General features: G+C 44.1%; 1 protein-coding gene across 2 annotated transcripts in view; it reads right to left on the bottom strand.

The window, feature by feature from the left end:
* Positions 1-784: 784 nt before the first annotated feature.
* The window catches only part of CTPS2 (CTP synthase 2), a 100,199-nt gene continuing 73,150 nt past the window's right edge, over positions 785-27,833 (bottom strand). For both annotated transcript variants that reach the window (XM_059157041.1, XM_059157042.1), the window contains exons 15-19: positions 22,726-22,781; positions 19,381-19,477; positions 14,100-14,244; positions 2,012-2,122; positions 785-1,004 (exon numbers count right to left, since the gene is read on the bottom strand). In XM_059157041.1, the coding sequence (XP_059013024.1) occupies positions 2,053-2,122; positions 14,100-14,244; positions 19,381-19,477; positions 22,726-22,781 (368 nt within the window). In that variant the 3' untranslated portion in view covers positions 785-1,004; positions 2,012-2,052. The remainder of the gene's footprint in view (positions 1,005-2,011; positions 2,123-14,099; positions 14,245-19,380; positions 19,478-22,725; positions 22,782-27,833) is intronic.

The raw sequence follows: 27,833 nt of genomic DNA on the forward strand, positions 1-27,833 counted from the left end.
GAGGGCTGCTGGAGGGAGGAGGTGGGAGGGATGGGGGTGCTGGGGGATGGATACTGGGGAGGGTCTGTGCTGTGGTGAGTGCCGTGAATTGTGTAAGCCGGATGATTCACAGACCTGCACCCCTGAAACAAATACATCACATGTTAATTAAAAATAAATAAAATCCAGAAATAAATAAATAAATAGAATTTTTCAAATGGTTAATTCTAGGGACGCCTGGGTGGCTCAGTTGGTTAAATGTCTACTACATTCAGCTCAGGTCATGATCCCAGGGTCCTGGGACTGAGCCCGGCATCAGTTCCCTGCTCAGTGGGGAGCCTGTTTCTCTCTCTCACTCTGCCCGCCCCCCCCGCCAAGGTACCTGTGTCTCTCTGAAATAAATAAATATATAAAAATTTTAAAGAAATAATAAAATGGATAATTATAAAAAATAAAATTAAATAAAAAATGGTTAATTCTATGTTATGTGAATTCCACGTCAATGAATATAACATATGTAACATATATTTTTAGGCCCTTTCCCCACCACCGCCTCTTGGACTTGTTTAATTTTACTTTTAACTAAAAATAAACATGGTGACAAACTGAAAGAAGCTTGGGCAGCACACGAATCAGTGTTTGAGCTTCAGGTCACAGAACGACTCCTGTTTGACTCAAAAATCACTGTCTCGTGTGCCCCGCCAGCCCTCTCGTACAGCACAGTGAAGGCTCAGTTACCCGGATCCTCGCTCACGGCCGGGACATCACCATATGCCAGACAAGACACAAACACGCTTTCTCCCTCTTGAGGTTGCTGGGAAAAGTTTAATCAGCTACAGAAATTTGTGAGAACCAAAGGCCACCTCTGGACTGAAAAGGAAAGTAGCCCCTTGGTTCTGGTCTATCTATCATTAGATCCCCTTCGAGGTTTTACATTTATGTTTGGTGGAAAACAGGGTGATTCTTTAAGAGTGTGGTGATTTCCTCAGACAGTTCCTTCATCCTGGTTTCAGTGACTTCAGAGCCTTTAAAAAGAAGAAGAAGAATATAAGTATTAACAATATCAGAAACTGAATAATGTAAGTCTTTCAAGTACCTCAAGCTAGTCTTTGCGCCATTTTGGTTTGCTCCTAAAGGTCTCCATGTTTGAAGCAAATCGAAATCGAGAAAGATATGCTTTCCCTGGGGAACATGAAGATCCTACCACTAGGTGACATGAAGAGAGCTCATACTGGAGCCATTAACTCTTTACACATTTTCCAGAAGCTGCTGTCCTGTGAAAAGAGAGCTGCCCATCCACCTTGAGGCCTGCCATAACACTAGAGTTATCCCAGGCAGTATCAGGCTCTGAGTTTGAATTTAATAAACTTATCCAGGCTGCTATCCTCCCTCAGAAAGACTGAAAGAACCATGGGGGAAATGAGCTGCCCTCAGAAGCCCAGACATTTCCCTCCAAAGAAATAAAATACCATTTTATTTCATACAAATCCAAAGAAATCTGCTTTTCCATGAATTACCTAAACCAGGGCTCAGCAAACTGCTTTTGTAAATGAAGTTTTATTGGGACACAGCCATGTCCATTCATTTACATACTGTCTACGCCAGCTTTCCCCTGATAATAGCAAAGGACAATAGTTGCAACAGAGACTGAACGGCCCCCAAATCCTAAAATATTTATGATTTGGCCCTTTACAGAACAAGTTTGCTGATCTATGACAACTCTAACCACTCTAGCCTCCGGATACACTTTAAGGTGAGCTTACATATTTATTCCTGACCTCAGGTGCATTCCATTTTCCCCATGCTAACTTCGAGCTTTCCCGGATGCATTCCAGTTTCCCAAAAGCATGGTCAGCTGTCAGATCTGTCCTAACTATGCCTGGGGATCACCTATTTGCTACACGTGCCAGGCAAATAGGAGCATCCCTCGAGAGCGAAATCCTGCAGGGCAAGTCCTAAAACTCTCCCTTCTCCCCCAGGACAACAGCTTGTCTGGAAGACAAACAGAGAATACTAGAGACTTCCATCTTACCTTCACAGGCAGTCCTGATTATTCCAAGTCCTGTATTATTTTCAGCTTATTTCCAACTCGGCTATTCTTGGCTCTGAAAAGCTATCATCACTGGCATCGCTGTATCTATCACTAGATCAAAAAAGGAACTAATTTAGCAAGGTGTAAAAAACCCTGGACAATTATTCTATTTACAATTCCAAACATGTTCTGTAATTAATCTCCACTCTGAGAAAATGCTAAGGGATATTGTACTACCACTTTCTAGAAAGAGGTTAGTCCCACCACACACGGTGATCTTTTGTCAGAGGAGCTGATCACCTGCTTTCATCTTAAGCTGGAAGTAACTTATTCAGAAAATTGATAAAAGCATTTCAATTTAGATTAAAATGTATAATCTTCTAAAGACCACCAGTGTAGACCAGCAGCATAAAAGTTTGCCATCCCAACAGATACTCTCATATACCCAAGGGTTTGAGAAATTATTTGCACAATTATGCTATTTTCACATCAGAAGCTTTATGGGATGCCCCCACTACCTCGAGACGCATGTAGTACTCAGAATAGGACCGATGGCTGACATACTACTGCCATGTTGGGATCCCTCAGAAGTACATTTTCTCCATGACAGAGCCCTGCAACTGTAGTTTTAACCTGAGCTATGGGCTAAGGTCAGGGGTTCTTCTTGCTTGGTTCCAAATAAATCAGCAAGTAGATCAACTCCACAGGAGTTCTACTGACCTATGGAGATGACATTGCCAGGAAGTGAGTGTTTTATGCCTGACCCATTCCTAGCCTTGACCAACTTTTTACTGATGGATAGCAGTAGAACTCTGAATTCCATAACACGTGAAAATCCACTCTTTTTTTTTTTAAGGAGGAAAGGGAACAACTGAATAAACCCTCTGCTAACATGTTAGGAAGCGAATATTTACTCTAAACACATTGAGCGAGTATCAATAAATACGTCAGCAAGAATGTAAAAGACAACCTCACTCTCCTCCTTGACTTTTGGACAAAATACTGGAAAGGCTGTGGGGGCGGGGTTCGAGAATGGAGAGTAGATAGAAGAGGATTAAGAATTGGCAGAAAAGGGGCGCCTGGGTGGCTCAGTGGGTTAAAGCCTGTGCCTTTGGCTCAGGTCATGATCCCAGGGTCCTGGGATCGAGCCCCGCATCGGGCTCTCTGCTCAGCAGGGAGCCTGCTTCCTCCTTTCTCTCTGCCTGCCTCTCAGCCTACTTGTAATCTCTGCCTGTCAAATAAATAAATAAAATCTTTAAAAAAAAAAAAGAATTGGCAGAAAAGACAAGATATGTTAAACACGAATCAACAGCTCCTCAAAACAAATCAAGTAGAAGATACCCCCTACTTAATTTTTAGAGCAGGAAAGTCACTTCTGTTACAAAAGGGTTTCCAAGGGACGCCTGGGTGGCTCAGTTGGTTAAGCAGCTGCCTTCGGCTCAGGTCATGATCCCAGCGTCCTGGGATCGAGTCCCACATCGGGGTCCTTGCTCAGCAGGGAGCCTGCTTCTCCCTCTGCCTCTGCCTGCCATTCTGTCTGCCTGTGCTTGCTCTCTCCCCCTCTCTCTCTCTGATAAATAAATAAAATCTTTAAAAAAAAAAAAAAAAAAAGGGTTTCCAAAAAAGAAAACACAGGAATAACTAAATTATATATATATATATATATATATTTTTTTTTTTTTTTTAAGATTTTATTTATTTATTTGACAGACAGAGATCACAAGTAGGCAGAGAGGCAGGCAGAGAGAGAGAGGAGGAAGCAGGCTCCCTGCTGAGCAGAGAGTCCGATGCGGGGCTCGATCCCAGGACCCTGAGACCATGACCTGAGCCGAAAGCAGAGGCTTTAACCCACTGAGCCACCCAGGCGCCCCATATATTTTTTAAACTGTCCCCAAAACTTGATATGTCCTTCCTTATCCACGCATTCTCATTACACAAACGTCAATCCATCCTGGTTCTGGGCGACATAAAGGGAATTGGAAGTTGCACTCAACTTTCTCCGGGAGAAGAAATGAGGGTCGGGGTGTTTTGGTGACTCACCCAGCACACAGCTCATTCGAGGTGAGGCCAGCATCCCCATCATGCCAACCCAGGCCACAAGCTCAAGTCTAAGGGGTGCTGAAATGTGCCAGCAGGCACCGTGGAGGGGGGGGGGGGCATATCCCCTGAGTGCACAAGCAAGAAGGCCAGAAGAGCCAAGGAGAGTCCATTCTCTCAGGCATCAGACGTTACACCTGCTTCCTTCCCGACCTCCGAGCTCAGGGAGGAAGAAGGTGGGCCCACACCCTCCCCCTTACAACCCTGGTTGTACTGTTTATTAGCCGCATACGTCCGGACTGCTCACTTGACTGCTGAGAGTCTAGAAAAAAAAAAACCAGTAACAATACCTACAACCTCACCAAGATGGTATGAGGGCCAAAAGAGAACATCTGAATGCACTCTGAAGACAATATAAAAATGTAAGCTGTTGCTGCTCACGAGTCTTACATATTCATGACACGGTATCTCTTAAAAAGTCATCGAAACATAAAGAAATCACAAAAACTGCCAATTGCATGATTTTCAGAATTGTTTCTCGTCCCAGGTAATTCCCTGCCCGTCTTACCCGGCAAACCTGGGGTGGGTCTGTTTCTAACCTGGCGGCTGTCCTTTCTGTCTGGCGCTGGCTGCCCCAAACTCTGACGACACCTCCAAATGGCACGAAAAGACTGGGCTTGAATTTACTCATTTCTAAGGCAAATGAGCGGGTTTGCTGATTTTTCTTTCCTCTGTGCCAGGGGCCAGAAGTAGGACAATGAAGTAAACCACGGGGCTCAAGAACAGAATCATTAAAGCAGGCATTGCTGCTCAACGGCCTGATTTCAGGGTATCCACTCGCCAGCAAGCACCAAGCGCTAGAAGTAAAAAATGTGCCTTTTTTTTTTTTTAAGATTATCTTTATTTATTTGACAGACAGAGATCACAAGTAGACAGACAGGCAGGCAGAAAGAGGGGAGGAAGCAGGCTCCCCAATGAGCAGAGAGCCGGATGGGGGACTCGATCCCAGAACCCTGGGATCTTGACCTGAGCGGAAGGCAGAGGCTTTAACCCACTGAGCCACTCAGGCGCCCCTAGAAATACAATGTGGATCACCATCACACACAGAACAGCAGTGGTTCCTACACATCCAATAAAATGTGAGCGCTACTCTGTGCTGCATGGGGCTTAGGGGTTCATTTTAGTTTCACACGGAACAAACTTTAAACAGTCATAAGATATACTTGTCTGAGTAGACTTACACTTAATTCGCGACATCTCAGCTCCCTAAGACTAACCCTAAATCATCTTCTCTGGACAGACACGTGGGCGTGCGCACACACATTTCTCAGGGAAAATTATTAGATATTAATGTCTTACACGCGAATCTTTATGAAACGCCACAGAATACAGACCCACTGGTGTCTATCTTGATATATTTGGGGAGCGGACATGTTAAACCCGCACTGCCCAGTACGGTAGCCACAAGCCGCGGGACGCTCTCTACCTTTAAATCAATTAAAACCGAATTGAACTGAAAATTCCATGCCTCACTCACACATATTAAGGGGCAGTTCAAGTGCTCAATATGTTACCGCGTTGCTCGCTTCTTGCCCCAGATACACCAAAGAACTGGAAACCCGAGAGCAGAATGGGGAGCTAGAGTTCATTAAGCAGGTAGAGTACAGTGCGGTTCCAAGAGTGAAAGCAGGTCACTGCTAGAGCAACAGTGGCAATGGCCCCAAGAAGGTCTGGCTGCATCCTTTTAAGCCTGTTTTCTGCCTTAAATTTGGCTTTGAAGGATATGTTTGAGTGACAGCCGGTGGTTATATAACATTTTGGCTTCTGCGCATGCGCCTACCCATGATGCATGCCGTTATATTCGTATTTATTTATGTATTGTATATTTATGAGTTTCTAAGGAGCTTCTGCTGTGACCTCAAGGACAAGTTGTGCCTTCTCTGCGCATGCTCAGCTCTTGGAAGTCCCCTGTGGCTTCTGAGCCAGCTCATGGCTAGGCCTTTCCCGCTCTCTTAGCCCTCAGAGGTGGCTCTGCAGGTGTTGCTGTGAATCCTTAAGGGTTGCTCCAAGGGTGTGGCCAGCAACTGCTTTATTCCTTCTCCCTCAGACCCAACTAACTGCCCAACAAATAGTCACGTGGGGCTGGTGACTGTCCCATTGTGCAGTGCAGATTATAGAACATTTCCATCACTGCAGAAAATTCTATTGGATAGCACTGATTTTTAAAACAAATGAATAATGATTAAAAACAGCAACAACAACAAACCATAATCACCATGCAATGGTTCTCCTTGCCACTCCCTAAAAAGATTTTTTTAAGGTCTGGCTATCTAGAGCTATTTGAAATAATGGCACTTGTCTCTTATGCATGCATGTGCTTCCCCAAATAACAGAAGCACTCTTTTTTTATAAGTTCATATATATATATGAACTTATAAGTTCATATATACACATATATATATACTTTTTTTTAAAAGTAGGCTCCAAGCCCAGTGTGGGGTCTGAACCCACAACCACAAGGTCAAGAGTCACATGCTCTACTGACTGAGCCTGCCACATGCTCCCTATATTATTTTTTATTACGGAAAATAAAAATCACCAGCAGCAACTCATGGGAATCTCTATCCTTACAACACTGGCTTGACTTTGGAGACTTGACTGCAACAATCTACGTGTGGTTCTTTGACAAACAAAAGGTTGCTTATAGTCATTCGTTTGTCAAAGATTCCTGGTTCCTAGTAAATATCCAATATAAGAAAATATATATTCCAAGGCACTAGGACAAGATTTAGTAATGCCTCATATTTCCCACTTTTTAGGCCACCCCAGGGGCAGCCATTAAACCACTTCTTCTCCATTAACAGAAAGAGGTAGTTGGAATTTTTTAGAAAATTTTGATGGCCAGGGGTGCCTGGGTGGCTCAGTGGGTTAAAGCCTCTGCCTTCAGCTCAGGTCATGGTCCCAGGGTCCTGAGATCAAGCCCCGCATCAGGCTCTCTGCTCAGTGAGGAGCCTGCTTCCTTTCCTCTCTCTTTGCCTGCCTCTCTGCCTACTTGTGATCTCTGTCCATCAAATAAATAAATAAATCTTTAAAAAAAAAAAAAAGAAAAGAAAATTTTGATGGCCAGCTTAGGATTCCCAGCATGCATGAGTTCCTACAATACTTTGTATCAAAAATCGATTTCATGTAGGAAAAGCATGTTTTAAAACAGGTTGCCATGCACACAGTTTTCTCCAAAGCATTGTTACTGCTATACTTACTTCCTTTTCAAAGAGCCCCTGGAAGCCATAAAATGTAAGAGCAATGGAATAAAATCTTAGTATGCTTTGATGAGTTTTGCATTGAATAGTAAATGGTAGAATTCGACCCCAGCAGGGCATTAAAAGCACAGTGATCTCTATCAGTATTAACTCCATTCCTGGCCAGCACCCTGTATGTCATCAGCCTTGCAGTGAACCACCATCAATAAAGAGCACCTTTTAATCAACATTTAATCCCTAAGAGAAGGTGTACTCAAATGTGTTTTTTTAGCAGCACTTTACTGAAAGAACTCTCAAGGCATGCAGCTGGTGACAAATAATGGGGGCAGGAGAAGAGGAGGTGGTGTTGTTTTAAAAGGTATTTTAAAAAACGTTAAAAAAGTATCTTTTTTCCCCCAGTTCGCTTTTGCTTGAAATGTAACAAAGGGGAAAAAGTAGTATTTTTCTATCGGGTTAATATTTACAAAGCACCATCTCAACTATTCTTTGGAGCAGCACAAATGCATGAAGATCCCGAAGTTTGGGAGTAGAGACTTGGGAAAAATTACCCAGTTAGTAGCAAATCCAGAAACCAAATCCATAGCACCTGCTCTCCTCGTCCACACTGTCCCCAAAGAAACCAACTATTTGTACCTGTCAGGGAGCAAGAATTTCCTGTCCCCTTTAAGGTACTCCTCACTGGCCTAAGAATCCAAGTGACAGAGACAGATTAACAGAAGACAATTGGAGGGACTAAAGTTTCTCTTGAGGGTCTCGATTGCCTTCAACTCAAAACGGTCCATGTGCCAACGTAGCATATTTTGCGAAGACCTGTCCCAAACCCCTTCAAACTTGAAATAATCTTTATGCTAGACTGGCCCATCTTGGGGTGGCCAACCCTTGGCCCCTACACACTGTATATTGCAAGAATGGCCCTTGGCATCATCAACCATGCAGCCTGAAGTTTTAAAAAAAACAAGATAGGCACGGTGATTCCAAGTTTGAAATAGCGCTGGAAAACGCACATCCAGGAGGAAAAGAGTATCTTACCTTCCTAGTCAAAGAGAAAGAGGTACCCAAGGGGGTAAGTATGCCTTAGAGGGAGAAATGCACACTCTACAGTCAAAAGAGAGGCCATGCCCACCTCCCATGCCCACTGTTAGGACGTAGCATCCTAAAAGGATACAGATTGGCATTCACCTCTCACTAAGCACTTCAGGAATGTGTATCAAGGGCCACAAAAGTGGTGTGAGCTAAGGCAAAGGCATTAAAAGCTTCTACGGAGATCCAGGGACTGTAAACTGTTCCCTACGGATTTGTGTGCATTTTACTCTCTAAGTCAAGGGAAGCCACTGAGAGTTTTAAACTCCAAAATAATGTAGGAAAAATGGATTGAGAAGAGGAAAGCTAGAGGCATAGAGACCAGTTAGGAAGCCTTTGTAGGAGACAAGAGATGAAGACCAGAACTAAGGTAAAATTAATAATAATAATTCCCAGTTAGGGGCACCTAGCTGGCTCAGTCAGTAGAGTGTGTGACTCTTGATCTCAGGGTTGTGAGTTCAGGCCCCACGTTACGTGTAGAGCTTCCTTTAATAATAATAATAATAATAATAATTTCCATTTAATTTCCCACCGTAGACCAGACACTGTGCTAAGTGCTTTACATTTAGTATGAAACTTAATCTTCATCAAGCGGGCACCATTACCATGCTCCTTTTATAAAGAAACTGAGGCAGAAAAGAGTGAGGTCACAGAACAGTGATTATAACCATGAAAGGAGTCCTATATGGATATAAAGATTGGAAGGAAACACTAAAAAATGAGCCCAGTGTGTTAGGCTGGTGGGTTTATGGGTCCTTTCTTTCTATTTTCAAAATTTTCTGTCCTGTTACATTTAGAAGTCCACAGAACACAAAAATCTTCCCCAGATGGAAGCCAGTGTGTCACTTAGAAGGAAACCCAGAAGAGAGACTAGAGACAATGGTGAATGAAAATGGGTGCCTTCTCTCCCCACCTGCTGCCAGGATTCACGGGTGGAAATGGGGAGATAAGGATAAGCATGGAGAGAATGGACGCAGATCCTAGGAACACAGGAGGGATCGAGAAATGGAAAGATCTGGTTCTGGGTGTGCAGATCCTAGGAGCACAGGAGGGATCGAGAAATGGAAAGATCTGGTTCTGGGTGTGAACTTCCTTTTAGGGCCCTTTGATTATAAAGTAGTTTCAGCTTTTGAGTTTGGTCTGAAAAAGTCAAGCAAATCTAGGGAATCACTGAGTAATTTCCCTCCTGTTGTTTCTGTACCAGACCGCTTCCTGTTTTGCCAAAGAAGACGATTTCTCTGCACAAAAGATAGTATATGTTGGGTGGAGGCATGAAATCCAGAATCCTAAACCCGAGACTACGACGCTGCTCAAGTGTCTTAAGATGCTGGTCTTGTACTTCTTTAAGGTTTTGTTTATTTATTTGAGACAGAGAGTGAGAGAGGGGAAGCAGCAGGCAGAGGGAGGAAGGGAAGCAGGCTCCCCACTGAGCAGGGAGCCCGATGTGGGGCTCCATCCCAGGACCCCGGGATCATGACTCAAGCCGAAGGCAGATGCCCAACTGACTAAGCCACCCAGGCGCTCCTGGTGTTATACTTTAAAGACATGTTACCTCCAAAAGCTGCGTGTCTATGAACTGCTGACCGAGCCCCATCTAAGTTTTTGCTTTCTAACATGGAACGGGCACTGTGTAAGCGCTCAGAGTTTTAGTCTGACCTGCCACGTGGGCGTGATAAATGGCAGCGTGACCCAAACTGGAAGCTGTTTCTCAACTTGGTAGGTAGGGAGTGAGCCTAAGAGCCCTGCAGGGCAGCCCAGAGACCCACATGCTGGAAAATCACCTCTGGACCACTTTGGACTCCGATCTCTCTTCTGTTTCCAGTAGCTTAAAAATGCAATTCTGAACAGAGATGATGATATGCTTTGTTTCTAGATACTAAAGAACTCACAGTTACAAGCGCCTTTGTACAGTCTTTTTAATATAAGTCCCCTAAAATTGCCTCCTTACAATCACATGAAACAGCCTCATCCATTACATGATATGCCAGCAAACCAGGCAAATGCGCGGTCTCCTTTTGTACATGGGACAGATTATGTTTAGACGCAGAGGGGAGATCTCAACAGAGAATTACAATAATTTCCCATTGGATTTTTTTTTTCCTAAAACTGGCTTATTAGACTTGCGCAAAAAAAATAAAATAAAATAAAAGACAACACAGTAGGCATGAGGCTGCTATCATTAGAGGGCTTGCTTGGTGGGGGGGGAGAACCACCGAGGAACTTGGCTTTCAGAACGTGTTTCCATCACTAACTGATAAGGTCCTTTCACTGGGTGTAGGCTGGTGTGATTTATGGTGAAAGCTTGCTTTCCTTTTGACAGTCGAATCCGTGTGGTTCCCAGGTAGAGAATGCCTATGTAACCAGCCCCGATAAAAAAAACCCTACACTCTGAGTCTCAGAGGGGCTCCTCTGGGCACAGACATCACACCATGTTGCTGCATGTTCACTGCTGAAGGGAAGGTGAGCTCTGTGGGAGCTCTCATGGGAGGGAGGGGACATAGGAAACCTGCAAATGGGTTTCTCCACACCCCACTGCCATCTTTTTCTCTTACTGAGCCAGTTGTGTAGGCTTCCTCTGTCACGGAAGTGAGTTTTCACCACGAGTACAACTATATTCTGGTTTCCTTCTAGTGAATCATCAAATATGTGTGCCGTCCTGGGGGGACCCCCAAAACGAAGGCTTACCAGCTGTAGATCCCAAAATAACATCTTCACTGCAACTTCCCAGGCGCTAAAAGATAACTAACTACTCTCCCCAGGGCAGAACGCAGAGGTTATAGTTCAGGTGTACTTGCTCAAAGCCCAAGATTTTTATATTCTGGGCTTTAAAGATGTCAGCTGCACATGTGCCATATAATTACATACCGTCAGCCAATTTCTGGGGAAGGAAGTCATTATGCTGGTGTTCATATCCCTTGTTACATTTGTGTATGGTTGATTACAGACAGTAATCTTGTTTGACAGAAATACAGTAGCAACTCAGCTCACATTAGAGCCTGGCCATCGAAGCCCCCGTTCATTTTCCATCGTTCAGTAACACCACGGGGCTGGGCAGAGAGGAGTTCAAGTGCGAGGTTCCTCTGGGACATGGGTGTCTGTGCCTGTGGTTAACTCACGGTCACCCTTCTTAGTTAGAAACTCCCCCCGGCAACCCCCGCTGCTGTGAGGTGTCAAAATTAGACTAGCGCATATCCATCCTTCCCTGCTTCCTACAGTTAGTACTTTAATGGGTCGTAAACAACCCCATGCGCTAGGGAGCCAGGGGGATCACGATAAATAAGGTGCCAGCTGCGCTTAAGAAATGCACCACTTTATGGCCGCTATGTAGGAATTCTCTGATGACCACGAAAGTCAGCTAGTCAGCTGTGACTCCCATACCCGCCTCAGAGTTCTGTTAAGAAGTCTTGCCTTCTCAAGATGCACTGAATCTTGCTCAGGAGTCACTAACAAGCAGCCCTTTTTCTCAAAAACTGCTATAAGCTTTACCCAGAAACCACCATCCCCCCCGCAGGAAGCCGCGGCCCATCGAACACACAGGTGGGCGGTGAGCACAAATTAGAGAACGCTCATTCTTAGCCGTTGCTTGCCAACAACCAGTTTGGCATGAACCCTTTCTCCCAGCCATCTAACTTCCTCTGCGGCCACCCTCCTCTTACATGCAAGCACCTGAAATAATGGTGGCTCTGCAGTGGCTGAGAAGGGGCACGGCACACATGCAACATGAGACCACACGTGGCATCCGCTGTAAGCCACGCAGCATCAGAACACGGGAAGCTCTCTTCATGTGCAATCTCATGCTGAACCATGCCATGTGAGCCTGGTAGTGTGCAGCTGCTCTGCCCAGGCAGGGAGGAGCCTGGGGACCCTCGAAGTCAGCTTGTCACCGCAGCCCAGGCTGCGGCTCCGCAGGGCACAGCTGGAAAACCAGAGCACTGGTTCAAGCGTGCAAGGAGTGATCCTCCATTCAGCAACATGCCAGACACGGAATATGGAAAGCTTCTCCCGTTTTGAAAACATGGGTATGAGAAATGAGGGACAGCTCTGAGCCTCTCTTAGCAAGTGATGTCACAGTGAAGCAGGCCTGTGTGACACGAGCACACGCACACACATCAGACACCGATCCTGGCCGCTCTCGATTGCAGCATCACGAGGGTCATTTGCTAGGATGAGGGTCAGCAAAGGTAATGATCTAAATGACATATATCCAGTCACTGGAGTAATAACCCTTCCTAATACCTCTATGATTCTGGCTAGTTCCAGCCACTTTTGAAGTTATTGCATCCAATACTTTTGCAGGAGAAGAAGTAAACATATGAATTCTCCCCAGACCAATATTTAAGTGTCAAGAAATGTTAGGGATTTTTTTAAATCTAATTTTAAAAATCGTCACATAATTCATCTGGAAGAATAGCAAAATATATTTTTTAAAAAGTTCAATAAAAATGGGCATAAGGTAGATAAGAGCTTGATTTATAGTAATGCTATGATAATGAAAAGGGTGCTAAGGGTTTAGAAGTAAGAGATGAAATCCTCAATGGAACAAAACAGAAATCCTTACAACAAATCCGAACTATTCAACTTGCTAACCATAGGGGTGGGGTGGCAGATGCAAATCCTACCTTACACATCACGCCAATTAGCAAGTACATGTAGGTCACAGATTTCAACCATGAAATTGAAACCATAAGAGTGCTAATAGAAAACAGAGGGCCTATTTTTATATAATATTTTTGATAGGAAAAGAAAGATGTTAGGCATGATACTAAAGGCAGAATCCGTAAAAATTAAAGATCTGACCGCATAAACTTTAAAAATACATAAACAGGGCGCCTGGGTGGCTCAGTGGGTTAAGCCGCTGCCTTCGGCTCAGGTCATGATCTCAGGGTCCTGGGATCGAGTCCCGCATCGGGCTCTCTGCTCAGCGGGGAGCCTGCTTCCTCCTCACTCTCTCTCTGCCTGCCTCTCTGCCTACTTGTGATTTCTCTCTGTCAAATAAATAAATAAAATCTTTAAAAAAAAAAAAAATACATAAACAGGTGCACCTGGCTGGCTCAGTCAAGGCAGCAGGCAACTCTTGACTTCAGGGTTGTGAGTCTGAGCTCACATTGGGTTTAGAGATTACTGAAAAACAAAATCTTAGAAAAAAAAAACCCATAAATAAAGACTATATAAAGATTATATAAAGCCCTTCTTTAAAACTCCTCAGGGAAAATGAAAAGTATCATTAACAACTTAAAAGACAAACAAACCCACTTTGAACAATTGTTTGCAACCTAACAAGGGATTCATGTCCTTTATATACAAAGAGCTTACCAATAAGTAAGGAAAAGGGTACAGTAACAAAAGGGAAATTAGAGCAGAGGGTTTGAAGAGGCTAGTCCTAAAAAAGCAAATAAACATATAAAATACTTATGTATATTCATTCATCAGAGACTCAACAAAAGCAAATCCCACTTCGCACTTCTCGAAATGACACAAACTTCTACAGTAACACCCAGCATCAGCGTGATTCGGAAAGCTGACGTATCCCTGCCTTGGATGTGAAGAAACCATTTTCATTCGGAGAAAAAAAAAATCAGGATTGTTAAGAAAGAAAAAAATTACTCTTTATTTTTTAAAAAAGTCCTGTATGGCTATGAAATTTCACAAGAGCCCTAAAATGTTGATGTAAGTGCAGCTGGAGTTGGTGCTGAGAGCAGTAAGCTGGTTACCTAGAGGACAGTTTGCATCCCTGTTGCAAGAAGGCGTGCAGATTCCCGGTTGCCGCAAGTAATAGGCCCAGGTACGGAGGGGAAGGCTTCATCGGCCTAGAAGAAAACTCAGGATGGAATTGGACACCAACAAAATAGGGGTGATCTGAAATGAGAATAATCATGGTGTGACTGAAGCAGACAAACACAAGAGCTGCTTTAACGGTCTTATCTTTGAATAAGAAAACACATCAAACGCTGAGACAATTAACTTGTTAACCACCACTGACAGTTACCTTCCCCAACCCCCTTCATGGCAGAATCTCAGTCAGCAAAGCACATCTCGCTTAATTAGAGATCTGGCATTTCATCTGAGCAAGGTATTAGAGGGAGCAAAGTTAAGCAACATTTTTGAACGGCAAGATGAATTCTGCTTTGCCCAAAGTTGGTCTGGATTTCGAAAGCCCTTCATAGACGTTTGCTGGCTCCATTTCCACGGTGCCCCTCACCCGAGAGGCTACCTGTAGGGAATTCCGTCTCTCAGCTGGCTTCCAGCCATTTCCTATGAGGTCGTTTCCCTTCCCAAGGGAAGAGTGCCCTGGGAAAGCAGCCAGTATGACCGCTCTTCTCGTCACACCTTTAGGTTGGATATTAATCAGAGCCAGCACCATGAAACTGAACTTGCACCCTTATTCCAGCCTCTGCCAACTGATCGCCTGTGAGGAAGAGTCCCAGAGCAATAAAGGGTGGGCCTTTCTGCATGGTAATGGTGGTTATGGCTCCAGGTGGTTAAGAGGTCAAGATATTTTTATTTTCTTCCTTACACTTTTCCCTACCCTGTGAAGCTTTTCCATGAGCATATGTTGTTTACATTAATGGGGAGCAATTTGAGCAATTTTTAAATTGAGGGTTGTATAAAGCCCCTGCAGGAGCAATTCAAGCTCTCCAAGATGGAATAGGAACAGAAAAGTAGCTTTACCCAGCTACTTTTAAACACACAAATCCCCTTTTGGATTAGAAAACATTAAATGGGCAACATTTCCAAATCTGGGTAGAAATCTTATAGGGTTGCAAATTCCTTCCCCCAGTCAGAACTCTCATAAACTATGTTGGTTACCCACCACCACCGCCCCCACCCAGATTAGGAAGCAATTTTGTAAAAATAATTTTTCTATTTTTTTATTAACACATAATGCATTATTAGCCGTAGGGGTATACAGGTCTATGAATTGCCAGGTTTACACACTTCACAGCACTCACCATAGCACATACACTCCCCCAATGCCCATAACCCAGCAAACCTCTCCCTACCCCCTACCCCCAGCAACCCTCAGTTTTAGGAAGCAACTTCTTTTTTTTTTTTTATTTTTTATTTTTTTTTTTTTTTGACAGAGAGAAATCACAAGTAGATGGAGAGGCAGGCAGAGAGAGAGAGAGGGAAGCAGGCTCCCTGCTGAGCAAAGAGCCCGATGCAGGACTCGATCCCAGGACCCTGAGATCATGACCTGAGCCGAAGGCAGCGGCTTAACCCACTGAGCCACCCAGGCACCCCAGGAAGCAACTTCTAATTAGAAATCAGGCAACTCTCTAATCCCATAATTACTACTGTGTAGAGTATGGTTGGTGTTATAGTCACTACTTTAAAAATCCTTTTAATTGCTATGTATATCAATCCAAAGATGACAGAATATAGGTTTAATAGGGGGGAGTGAATATAAGTTTAAAGCTTTCAATGAAATGCTTTATCAAATGATCTAAAAACCTAGCATGGAATTCAAAATCACAAATCCCCATCACTTACCACTGGAGACCCAAAGCTCCTACTGCAATAGTAAGGAAATGATGACTGAATGGAAATGCCCACTCTTGTACGGTTATCATTGAAAGCTCTGCTATACAAAATGGTAGCTCTTAGCCACACGTGGCTATTTAAAGTTATTCAAATTCATTGAGCATACATCAAGCGTTCAACAGCTACACATGGCTAGTTGCTGCCATATGGAACAGGGCAGAATAGTCCATCGTTGCAGCAAGTTTCACTGGACAGGTCTGAGTCCAGAAAAATCCAGTGTAGAAATCCCATACCTCACATCCAGGAAGAAGCTTCCTTGACTGCGAGGGACACTTAGGGATGAAAGCTTGGTGAGGAGAATGCTACCTTCTCCCAGGAATGTGCCCCCTCAAGAGAAGAAGAGAAGAAATTATCCACGCTTAGAAAAGAAATGAAGCAATGTAGCTTTAAATTAAAGATCTGGGGATGGCTTTGAAGGACACAGTAATACCGCTTTTGTACTACTGCAGACAGAAGCTACGGAAAGAATCATGGTCATGGCCAGGGACAAAACACTGGAATGAATGGACCACTGTTCTGAATCACTTTTCTCCAAGAGAATTCCTTAAGCCAATATGAGGAAAGAAACAAAATAGTTGTTATTTTGATGGTGTTCTATCAGTCAGATAAAGTATCTTTTAAATAGTGCTCTTAATTGCTTTGAATCACATTCTGACATTATACGAATCTCAAACTTTGTTATTCCTTTTAGAACTCCTTGAGGAATATAGAGATTCATGCCAAGTGCTTCTAAGGGGTACCTAAGATCAGAATCTTCTGGGAAATTTTCCTTAATAAAACGAATTTCCTTGCAATCAGCTTTTTAAAAAATGCCAGGATTGTACAGCATCTCTCATTTCCTTCCCAACACGCATGAAATTTGAAAGTGTCAACGGGAATGTAAATCCAGGTGATGGAGAGGCATCTACGCATTTGCTCACGATGATGACAGCCAGGAGATTTAAAGGAAAGTAAGTACTTGAATGAAGTAAACAGTCATTTGCTTAAGAAATTCTCTGCCCTCTCACATCCCAGATTTAAGAGACTCCAACCCCGACCAGTGATCCACACTATAAAAATCCTAAAATGATGGGCATTTCCATCAGAAAGACTACAGGTGGGCGCCTGGGTGGCTCAGTGGGTTAAGCCGCTGCCTTCGGCTCAGGTCATGATCTCAGGGTCCTGGGATCGAGCCCCGCATCGGGCTCTCTGCTCAGCGGGGAGCCTGCTTCCTCCTCTCTCTCTGCCTGCCTCTCTGCCTACTTGTGATCTCTCTCTGTCAAATAAATAAATAAAATCTTTAAAAAAAAAAAAAAGAAAGAAAGAAAGAAAGACTACAGGAAATACATCCTCATCTTTTAATTCAAAACTTTGGGCATGGACTGATCATCTTAGGTGACATGTCACTGCATTCAGAGATGCCCTCGCCAACTTCAATCCCACCCCCTGTTCAGGACTCCTGAAGTACCTGAACAGACTTGGGACAGAAAAGGAAAGGGACAAAGCAAAGGAATTTGAAGTAGAGAATGGTGACATGGGTTAAGATGGTAAAAGAAGTAGGAAATTTAGAAGAGTAAGTCCAGAATATCTGGAGTCTAAAGAAGATAGATTGAAAAGGTAAGTTCTAGGAAATCACGTTACCATTTTTATAGTATTCTGTACAAACTAAGCATTTGATAAATGAAAGTGGTTTATCCACCAAATTCGTGTCACGGGCACTGTAGATTTGTGACATGTGACAGAGCCCAGTCCTCATTAGGAGGGGCTGCAGAGGGGAGAGCCTGGAGGCAGGAAGGAGCTTTAGGAGGACTCTAGGTTGTCACCATGCACTGGGGATGAGAGTGAGAGGGATGGGAATGCAACCCCAGCTCAGTCCTTCTAGACACAGAATCTACAGGACTTGACAACTGATTACGAGTTGGCGGTATAGAGGGGAAGAAGAACAAAATAAGGCCAATTTTAAACCTGATGGTCCAGGACAGTGGTTCTCACCCAGAGACGTATGTGCCCCTCAGGGACATTTGGCAATGTCTGGCGATGGTTTGGGGTGTTACAACATTGGGAGGTGGGGATGATGCTACTGGTGTCCAGTAGGTAGAGGCCGGGGATGCTACCAAATACCACACAGCACACAGGACTGCCCCCACCACAATGGGGTGTGATGGGAATGACCGCCCCCCCCCATGCCAGTGGTGGCGAGGGTGAGAAGCCCTGAACAAGGAGACTGAGGATGACTTAGCAGAAACATTTTGGGAAACATGTAAACTTAGTTTTAGATAAGTTGTGCTGGAACTGCTAGGAGAACATCCAGATAGACAAACAGGTCAAGCAGGCACCTGAACATGTTAAGTTCAAGTCAATTAAAGGAAGTATATATGTGTGGGTTTACAACAGGGGTTGACAAACACTTCTGGAAAGGGCCAGGTCGTAAGTAATGGTAGAGAAAGAGCTGGGATGAGCGCTAAGCATGGGCTTATGATGTATTTGCAGCTCTGAGTGAGAATAGTGTCCTCTGTCTCATCAAAAACGTTGCATGGTTTGTGCCTGGGCTCTTGAGTGTGTCCCAGCCCACACACAAACAACATCTTCAGCAATCTTCTTCAATGGAAGTCCCTATCCCTTTGTGCTGTGTTTAGTCTCACTAAGAACTTCTGTGGGTGCAGGGACTAGTGTTCAAAAGTTAAACAACTGGCCCACACTTGACCATGGAGCACAAGTGGTGTGGAAAGGCAGACTCCAGGTAGAATGAGAGGCCAGGTCCTGCACACGACAGATGTCAAAACTGGTTGTGAGTAGTGAGGAGGGCACTGGGCCATTCTTCCTCCAAAGAGGGAGAAAGCAGGGGCGCCTGGGTGGCTCAGTGGGTTAAGCCTCTGCCTTTGGCTCAGGTCACGGTCTCAGGGTCCTGGGATCGAGCCCCGCATCGGGCTCTCTGCTCAGCGGGGAGCCTGCTTCCCTGCTCTCTCTGCCTGCCTCTCTGCCTACCTGTGATCTCTCTGTCTCTCTCTCTCTGTCAAATAAATAAATAAATAAATATTTTTAAAAAAAAAAAAAAAAAAGAAGGGGAAAACAGAGGGTTGCTCAACAGTGGGCTGTCTTCCTTCCCCAGAGCAAGTAACCTAGAGGCTAGGAACAGGAGAAGGCCCAGAAAGGAGGCAGGGATGGTGAGGAAGCATAACAGTAGCAGAACTGGTAGACTCAGAAAAATGTATCATTTTCTGGTAGATTCAGACTAGTGGGCCCCCAAATGAGGAGGATTATAAGTGGTCTGTTTTTCTCCAGTTATATTTAGTCACATTATTTCTATTTAGTTACATATTTATTTCAAAGGAGAGAGGAGAAGAAGGAGAGCAAACAAAATGAGTCTCAAGTTATGGCTTCGTATAGAATGGCAAATTATATCTCCATCTGTAACAACAAAAAGACGTTGGGTTACCATGAAAATTTTCAAAAACAAAAGAGCCCACTTACTTGCCAGTTCAATGATTTCCATCCTCTCTCCATCAACATCCTGACCTACAAAAGTTAAGTCATTCTGCTCCAACTGACTGATCAGGCTCGGGTTCACCTAGAAAAACAAGAAATTACATGCTTTGGGGCAGCAGAGCTAGACAGATATATCATCTTATAGAAATGTCCTCTATCAATTGGGTGGGTTTTCCATTTCAGTGATGTTCTTAACTAGTACTTAATTTCTATATCCCGCCCCCAAAGCTTATTTTTTTTCCCCCAAAGCCTATTTTTAAACTCATGATGAACCTTCGAAACAGTCTAATCGCAGTCCCTAAACCTGAGATGCCCACCTTCTGTTGCTAAAAGATGAGATTCAAAAAGTAGGACTGTGACACAGATATTCTGACTTGGAAGCTTGAGATTAGCTATTTATAGCCGCTACCATATTTGTTTCTTCCCTTGAGTTATGTGTAATTAACTGTTTCTCCCCAAATTACAAATCTGCTTGAGGATTGAAACTATCTTATTTCCCTTGTGACTAGCCCCAAAGCTTTCTTCACATATATTTACATAAAACCTTTAAAGAGAAGCTTGAAGCAATTTTTCAGCTAGAATACTGGTTATAGATGACCACTCGATGGGCTGGTACTCAACCTCTTCCCTCATTCATCACATTCCTGGTCCTTTCCCAAACTTTTCAGCCTCTTTTTCAAAGAAAGCACTGATCATCTGAATCAACCTGTCTTTCTCAATCTCAACCCCATGTTTTTATTTTCTTTTTCGACATTAGGCTAGTTCTCATAATTTGTCATTTTTCCTTTTTTTTTTAAAAAAACAGCTTTAATTGAGATATAATTCAGATGCCATACATTTCACCCACTAACAGTATACAATGCAATGGTTTTTAGCATATTCACAGAGGATTTCAGCCATTGCCATGATGAATCCAAGAATAGGCCCTATCCCCTCTAACCATCATCTTTTAATCCCCTCATCACCTCCCCACCAGTCCTAGGCAACCACTAATCTATATTCTGTCTCTTTCAATTTGTCTGTTCTGGGCATTTCGTGTTAATGGAACCCTACAGTATGGAGTCTTTCGTAACTGGCTTCTTTCACTAAGCATCATGTGTTTTAGATTCGTGTCTCCAGTAGCACGTATCAATATTTCATTTCCTTTTATTATCAAATAATTCTATGGATAGATCACATTTCATTTACCTATTCATCACGTGATGGACATTTGGGGTGTGTCCACTTTTTGTTTAACGATTATGGATAATACTGCTTTGACCATTCGTATACAAGTTGTTGTGTGCATGCACATTTTCATTTGTCTTGGGTTATACATCTAAGGATGGAACTACTGCGTCATATGATAACTCTGCGTTTAACTTTTTGAGGCGCTACCAGATGGTTTTCCAAAGTGGCTGCACCATTTTACATTCCTACCAACAATGTATCCTCACCAACACTTGTTATTATCTTTTTTGTTTTTTTAAAGATTTTATTTATTTAATGGAGAGATAGAGTACAAGCAGGGGGAGCAGCCGGCAGAAGGAGAGGGAGAAGCAGACTCCCCACAGAGCAGGAAGCCCCATGCAGGGCTTGATTCCAGAACTCCGGGATCATGATCTGAGCCAAAGGCAGATGCTTAACAAATGAGCCACCCAGCCGCCCATATTATCTGTCTTTTGATTATAGCCAGCCTAGTGGGTATGAGGTGGTATCTCTTTGTGGTTTTGATTTGCATTTCCCTGATGATAAATGATGTTGAACACCTTTTCATTTGCTTATTGGCCATTTGTGTATCTTTTTTGATACACAAATGGCCAGAGAGCTGTCTCTCCAGAATCTTTCACATCATTTAATATTCAGTTATAAGAATTCTTTATATATTCTAGATAGAAGTACCTTGTCTGATATATGTTTTCATCTGTACTTATTTTATCTGTTATCTTATTTTTTATAGTATTTTTTTAAAGCTTTTATTTATTTATTTGACAGACAGAGATCACAAGTAGACAGAGAGACAGGCAGAGAGAGAGAGGAGGAAAGAAGGCTCCCTGCTGAGCAGAGAGCCCGATGCGGGGCTCCATCCCAGGACCCTGGGATCATGACCTGAGCGGAAGGCAGAGGCTTTAACCCACTGAGCCACCCAGGCGCCCCTGTTATCTTATTTTTTGTCCTGTCCATTAGAATATAAGCTCCATAACAGGAAAGGAACTGTGTGTGTCTTTCTTCCTTCCATCTCTAGTGCATATCAGATACAAAGTAAGAAAGAAGGAATGGATGGCCACACCATTGTATGCACACTAGTTCTTATGCCTTCTGCCTACCACCTAGGCAATGCAGCTCAATAGTTTCTGGTCCCACCAGCTGGGCCAGTTCCCAATGGAAAAAAGAACAAAAATGGCCTGTACTCGGCAAATTGTTCCCTAAGTGTAGTGACAATATTGGTAGCCTACCCAACATCAATTCTCATTGGTCCTCCCTCCAAACAGAACCCTGGACTTTTTCCAGCATTTATACCACTCCTGCAAGACCCATGGGGCTCCATCTTCCCCATTCTAGAAGTTGGCCCTGATTAGCCCAAGTCAAACATCATAAACCTACCCCTGTTAGCTGATGAATGATGCAAGAACCCAGGTTTAACCCTGCAAGAAACCGGGCTAACCCTGGTTTAGCTTTACCCTTGCCATGGTTACTAGTTCATAGGTTGGCAGGTAATGTGTACTGATCCAATGAGACTGAAGAAAAACTTCCATGTCTAAAGATGCACGTTGTGTCTGCTGCTGCTGGTAACCATCTTGCAACTAGGAGGAAGATCAGCCCAAGGGCAAGGCAAACACACAGAAAAAGGTAAGGCCAATAGAATCCCAGAAATAGTAGAAGCCCTGAACATACCATGCCTGCAGCCTACCCAGCCTCTGAACTACCTATCACCTGATATAACAAATTTCCTTATATTGGAAATATGAAATTTTTGTACTTTTAAATTTTTTATAATAAATTTCCTTATATTGGAATTATGAAATGAAAAGGTGTTCAACATCATTTATCATCAAGGAAATGCAAATCAAAACCAAAAAGAGATACCACCTCATACCCACTAGGCTGGCTATAATCAAAAGACAGATAATAGGGGTGCCTGGGTGGCTCAGTCTTTTTAAGCATCTGCCTTTGGCTCAGGTCATGATCCCAGGGTTCTGGAATCGAGCCCCTCTGCTAAATCTGGCATGACTCCCCTGCTCCCAATGGATACTACCGAGCGGGACACCTTTTCCAGATGTCCACCAGTAATCATCGCAGTTCCTCAAACTAACCATCTACATTCCACAGTAATTCACATGTAGGCCATACCTCATACCGATGTCTGTGTCTTTCTTCTATAAAAGGAACATCACCATAAAGTTTCCCTGTAAAGATACAAGAGTGAAATTAACATCCAAGTAATCAGCTTTGGAACGCCACCCAGAGCGTATGTGTGAAGGACGTCTCTTTGACCTACAAATTACCTGGAATGGTCCAGATAGTCATCTAGATTTTCTTCTCCTACAGCACAGAACAGGAAGAGCTTCTTTGAAACTCTGAAGCAATTCCCAAGTATGCCATCAGCACGGCATTAAGGGAAGTGGAAGCCCTCTGTTACACAAGTCACCATGGATTCCAACAGACAGGCCCTCCTTTGCCACACCTGCCTACAGTTAAGGACAGGGAGGTGGAGGAACGTCTGAGCACCATCACTTCTGGGCAGACTCATAACCAGGCTCATTTTCCAAAAGAAGAAACTGAAACCAAAGGAATGGAAATGAAACCGAAGGACTTGCCCAAAGCCCCAACCCCGCTGGCAGCACAATCTTGAGCCCAGACCCCCCGACACCTGGTCCGTGCTTTTTCCACCATACCAGCTGCTTCTGCGTACCAGCCAAATTGGTTTACACCCCGCCTTAAACATGGGCCTGTCCTCTGGCTCTAAAAATTCGGCCTCTAAGAATTCACCCCAGAAAACAGAAATGAAGACAGCAAGTTCACCACGAAGACACATGCCACTCCGTTATTTAACAGTGAACAACGAAGCAAACTGAGCCCCAGAAATCGAGGACTGGAGGATTAAATGAAAAGCCCTGCCAGCTGCGCCGGGACACATTGTCCTCCTCCAGCAGAATCCAGAGCAGTGCTCAGTTCCACAGGCGGGGGACTGTCAGACCCTCCGAGACACGCCATAAGGCTGTGGAGCAGGATGTTTGTGTCTCCTCTGCGCTTTTGACTTGGATAGAGAAAGTGCACATCGGCTGCATTTTGCTATGACTTGATACGATCATTTATCACGACCGAACCTCTAGTTTGCAATTTTGTCCATGTAGACACAGCTCCCTGGGGACAATGTTAATCATAGTGAGTATTTGCCACAGGTGCTTTAGAAAAATTGGCAATAGTGGGGATAGGGAGTTACTCTGTGAGAGCTCCAAAGCGCCACTGAGAGGGCACTCATTCAAGGCAGAGCCTTTGTACTCAAACTATTGGTTCATAAAAATGAAAGGAAAAATGGAAACAGCGAAATAATGTCCAATTGGACAAAACAGAAGCATATATACCATTGCAAAGTTACGAGAAAAATCATTTGAAAGCTCTGGACCTAACTTGGAGAGGTTCTTAATTCCCTTATGACCTCTGATTTTGTGACTGATCTTTTCTTCCTATGGTCCAAAATTTCTTCTCTGCTTACTGCATTACAACAGATGACTTAGATGTCCAATAATAGAGCCTGCCAATGTTAACAGATGGTGAAGAAAATGGCAAACATCTCCAAATTAAGATATAAGGAATTCTAACTTCAAGTCATCAGGACTAGCAGGATATTACACGACCTTTTGAAACTGGATGCCGTGCACATACTGCCGGCTTAAGGCAAATTTTGTGTTTGCTAAGATACCTCAAGGGTGACAGGACAACAGGGCTGGTGTAGTGACTCTGGAACCAGGCCATCTGGCTCTAAATTGCACTACAGCATTGAATGGATGTGTGGCTGGGGCAAATTATTTCAGCCCTCTGCCTCAGCCTTTTCAACTGTAAAATGGGGATGATTGATAGTCTTATTCCATAGGGTTGTTATGAGGATTAAATAAAACACTTGGGGGGGGGGGCGCCTGGGTGGCTCAGTGGGTTAAGCCTCTGCCTTTGGCTCAGGTCACGATCCCAGTGTCCTGGGATTGAGCCTCACATCGGGCTCTCTGCTCAGCGAGGAGCCTGCTCCCCACCCCCTCGCCTGCCTCTCAGCCTACTTGTGCTCTCTGTCAAGTAAATAAAATCTTAAAAAAAAAAAAAAAAAAAAACAGTTGGAACAGTAAGTAAACCATGTAACTGTTAATTAGACTCTAGACTATGAAATCCAAGTAGAAAGAAGACAGAACATAAGCTCTACAAGATAATAGACAAGATAAGGACGTGTCCCTTCAATTGGTGTCTAGCACATAAGCAGGTACTTAATGAATATTTGTTTAGGGGCACCTGGGTGGCTCAGTCGGTTAAGCGTCTGCCTTCGGCTCAGGTCATGATCCCAGGGTCCTGGGATGGAGCCCTGAGTTGGGCTCCCTGCTCAGTGGGGAGTCTGCTTCAACCTCTCCCTCTGCCTGCCACTCCCTCTGCTTGTGTTCTCTCTCTTTCTGTTAAAGAAATAAATAAAATCTAAATAAATAAATAAATATTTGTTTAATGGATGCATCATTTCTATGTGTGTGTGTGTATATATATATATATGGCATATAATGAAACATGTTTTCAGAACTTTGGAAATACTGTTTCATGGAGTCAAATTCTTACCTGATCACCTACAAATCTGTCAAGAACAAATTCACAAAACTAATCCACTGCCATATCCAGGGGAAAAAAATTGAAATTTCCTTTATAACTATATGTTGAGAATAGCTCAGAATGTTACCAGTCCAATTCTATTTGAAAACACCTTAAGGGGAGCCTGCGTGGCTCAGCGAGCTAAAGCCTCTGCCTTGGGCTCAGGTCATGATCTCAAGGTCCTGGGATCGAGTCCCACATTGGGCTCTCTGCTCAGCAGGGAGCCTGCTTCCTCTTTCTCTCTCTGCCTGTCTCTCTGCCTACTTGTGATCTCTCTCTCTGTCAAATAAACAATAAATGAAATCTTAAAAAAAAAAAAAGAAAGAAACAAAAGAAAAGAAAACACCTTAAAAACAAAATAAAACCAAGAATGCTCATTCCGGGGCCCTGGCCCCAGGGATTCTGATTTGGTTACTCTCAGGAGAGGGCCTGGGCATGTGGGTTTTTACAAAGCACCACGAGCGACTCCCTGTGCATTCTGGATTAGGCACTGCTGATCCCCACTCGGGCTGAAAGCGCTGTCAGAGGACAATCAATGACAATCAGTGACAAGGCAAGCTGCCGCTAGCTGTGGCTGACTGCGGAGTGTATCTAGGTGTGGAGTGAAAAGACTGAGGGCTAGATACACCACATTGTGAGGAGCAGTTCTCCGGATGGATTGATCAAGCACTCGTGCCATGCGATGATCTTAGGCACAGGGGGAAATCCTCAACAAAACGACACAGACTTCTTTTCTATCCTAGTCTTTCTGGAGACAAAATCAAATGCAACAGAGATTAACTGCACATAAGCTTCATGTTGCCTTAAGAAGCAAGTTGGAGGGGGGCGCGAGTGCCTGGGTGGCTCAGTCGGTTAAGTGTCTGCCTTGGGCTCTGGTCAGGTCGTGATCCAGGGGTCCTGGGATGCAGCCCCACAGCATCGGGCTCCCTGCTCAGTGGGGGACTACTTCCCCCTCTCCCTCTGTTCCCCTCCCTGCTTGTGTGCACATGCATACTCTGTGTGTGTGTGTGTATGTGTGTGTGTGTATTTTTGAACTATATACTTTAAAATGGTTAAGATGGGGGGCACCAGGGTGGCTCAGTGGGTTAAGTGTCTGCCTTCAACCCAGGTCATGATCCCAGGGTCCTGGGATCGAGTCCTACCTCGGGCTCCTTGCTCAGCGGGGAGCCTGCTTCTCCCTCTCTTTCTGCCCCTCCCTCCGCTTGTGCTCTCTCTCTCTCTGACAAATAAATTCTTTTAAAAAAATGGTTGGGGAGCCTGGGTGGCTCAGTGGGTTAAAGCCTCTGCCTTCACCTCAGGTCATGATCCCGGGGTCCTGGGATGGAGTCCCGCATTAGGCTCTCTGCTCAGCGGGGAGCCTGCTTCTCTCTCTCTCTCTCTCTCTCTCTCTCTGCCTGCCTCTCTGCCTACTTGTGATTTCTGTCTGTCAAATAAACAAATAAAATATATATTTTTTTAAAAATGGTTAAGACGGTAAATTTGATGTTATGTGTATTTACCACAATTAAAATGTGAAAAAGTAAAGGCTATGCGGCCCCATTCTTGCCCCCACCACCCCCTCTTCCCCTAACTTACCCTTTATCTAAACATCCCATCCCCATCCTTTGCAACTTGGTTTTTGCTCCTGTTGTTTTACTGAACAGCTCTCAAAATAATAGCAAATGTGTCTTCAGTTGGGACCTGAGTAACTCCCCCCTTTCCCCATCTGCGACCTCTGCTCCTCTGTGTACTCCCCTCGCCCCATTTACTAGCTCTTCATCCTCAAGTAGGGACACCTGCCCAGAACCATACCTTCCCTTCTTCCCCCACATTCACTGCTGAAAGCCACCCCTCCATGCTCTAGACCCCCAATCTGTACCTTCTTTTTTTTTTTTTTAAAGATTTTATTTATTTACTTGACAGACAGAGATCACAAGTAGGCAGGCAGTGAGAGAGGAGGAAGCAGGCTCCCTGCTGAGCAGAGAGCCAGATGTGGGGCTCGATCCCAGGACCCTGAGATCATGACCTGAGCTGGAGGCAGAGGCTTTAACCCACTGAGCCACCCAGGCGCCCCCAATCTGTACCTTCTGATTCTTATCTTTCACCTGGGCCCCACATTTCCTATTTCCACGGGAGCTAGAAAAAATCACCCATGGCATGTCCAAAAGGTAACATCACTCCCTGATGGGCTTCGTGACCTCTTCCCTCTAGGCAGAACTGCCTTACCGTTGCCCAAACATCTTTTAATTGCTGCACCAATGTCTTCATTAAACTCCCTTTAAAGACTGCCCAGAACCATGCCCTGAACTAATTAAGCACTAGAGGGGATAGAGTTCTCTGTTTATGTGCAAGGGTCTGCTGGAGTGTGTCTAGTTCAGAGATCCCAAGACGCTGCCCAGGGTACAGATGTTTGGTGTATTTGGTTTGCATGGTGTTGGCAAACACACAGTGTTTTAAAATTCTGAATTAAGTTGCCAACATTTAGAAACCAGATTTGTCATAAAACTCCAGACTTCCAGATTCTCTTGGAAAGTTCGAAGACTGGCAACAGTGAAGCCATAGTTCTTCATGCAACTATCAGTTTTAGCAGTTGACGGGTCAACTGCTTGTCAGTTTGCCCCAGTCCCCATCACTCCCTA

This window comes from Mustela lutreola, chromosome X (assembly GCF_030435805.1).
Source record: "Mustela lutreola isolate mMusLut2 chromosome X, mMusLut2.pri, whole genome shotgun sequence".
NCBI lineage: Eukaryota > Metazoa > Chordata > Mammalia > Carnivora > Mustelidae > Mustela > Mustela lutreola.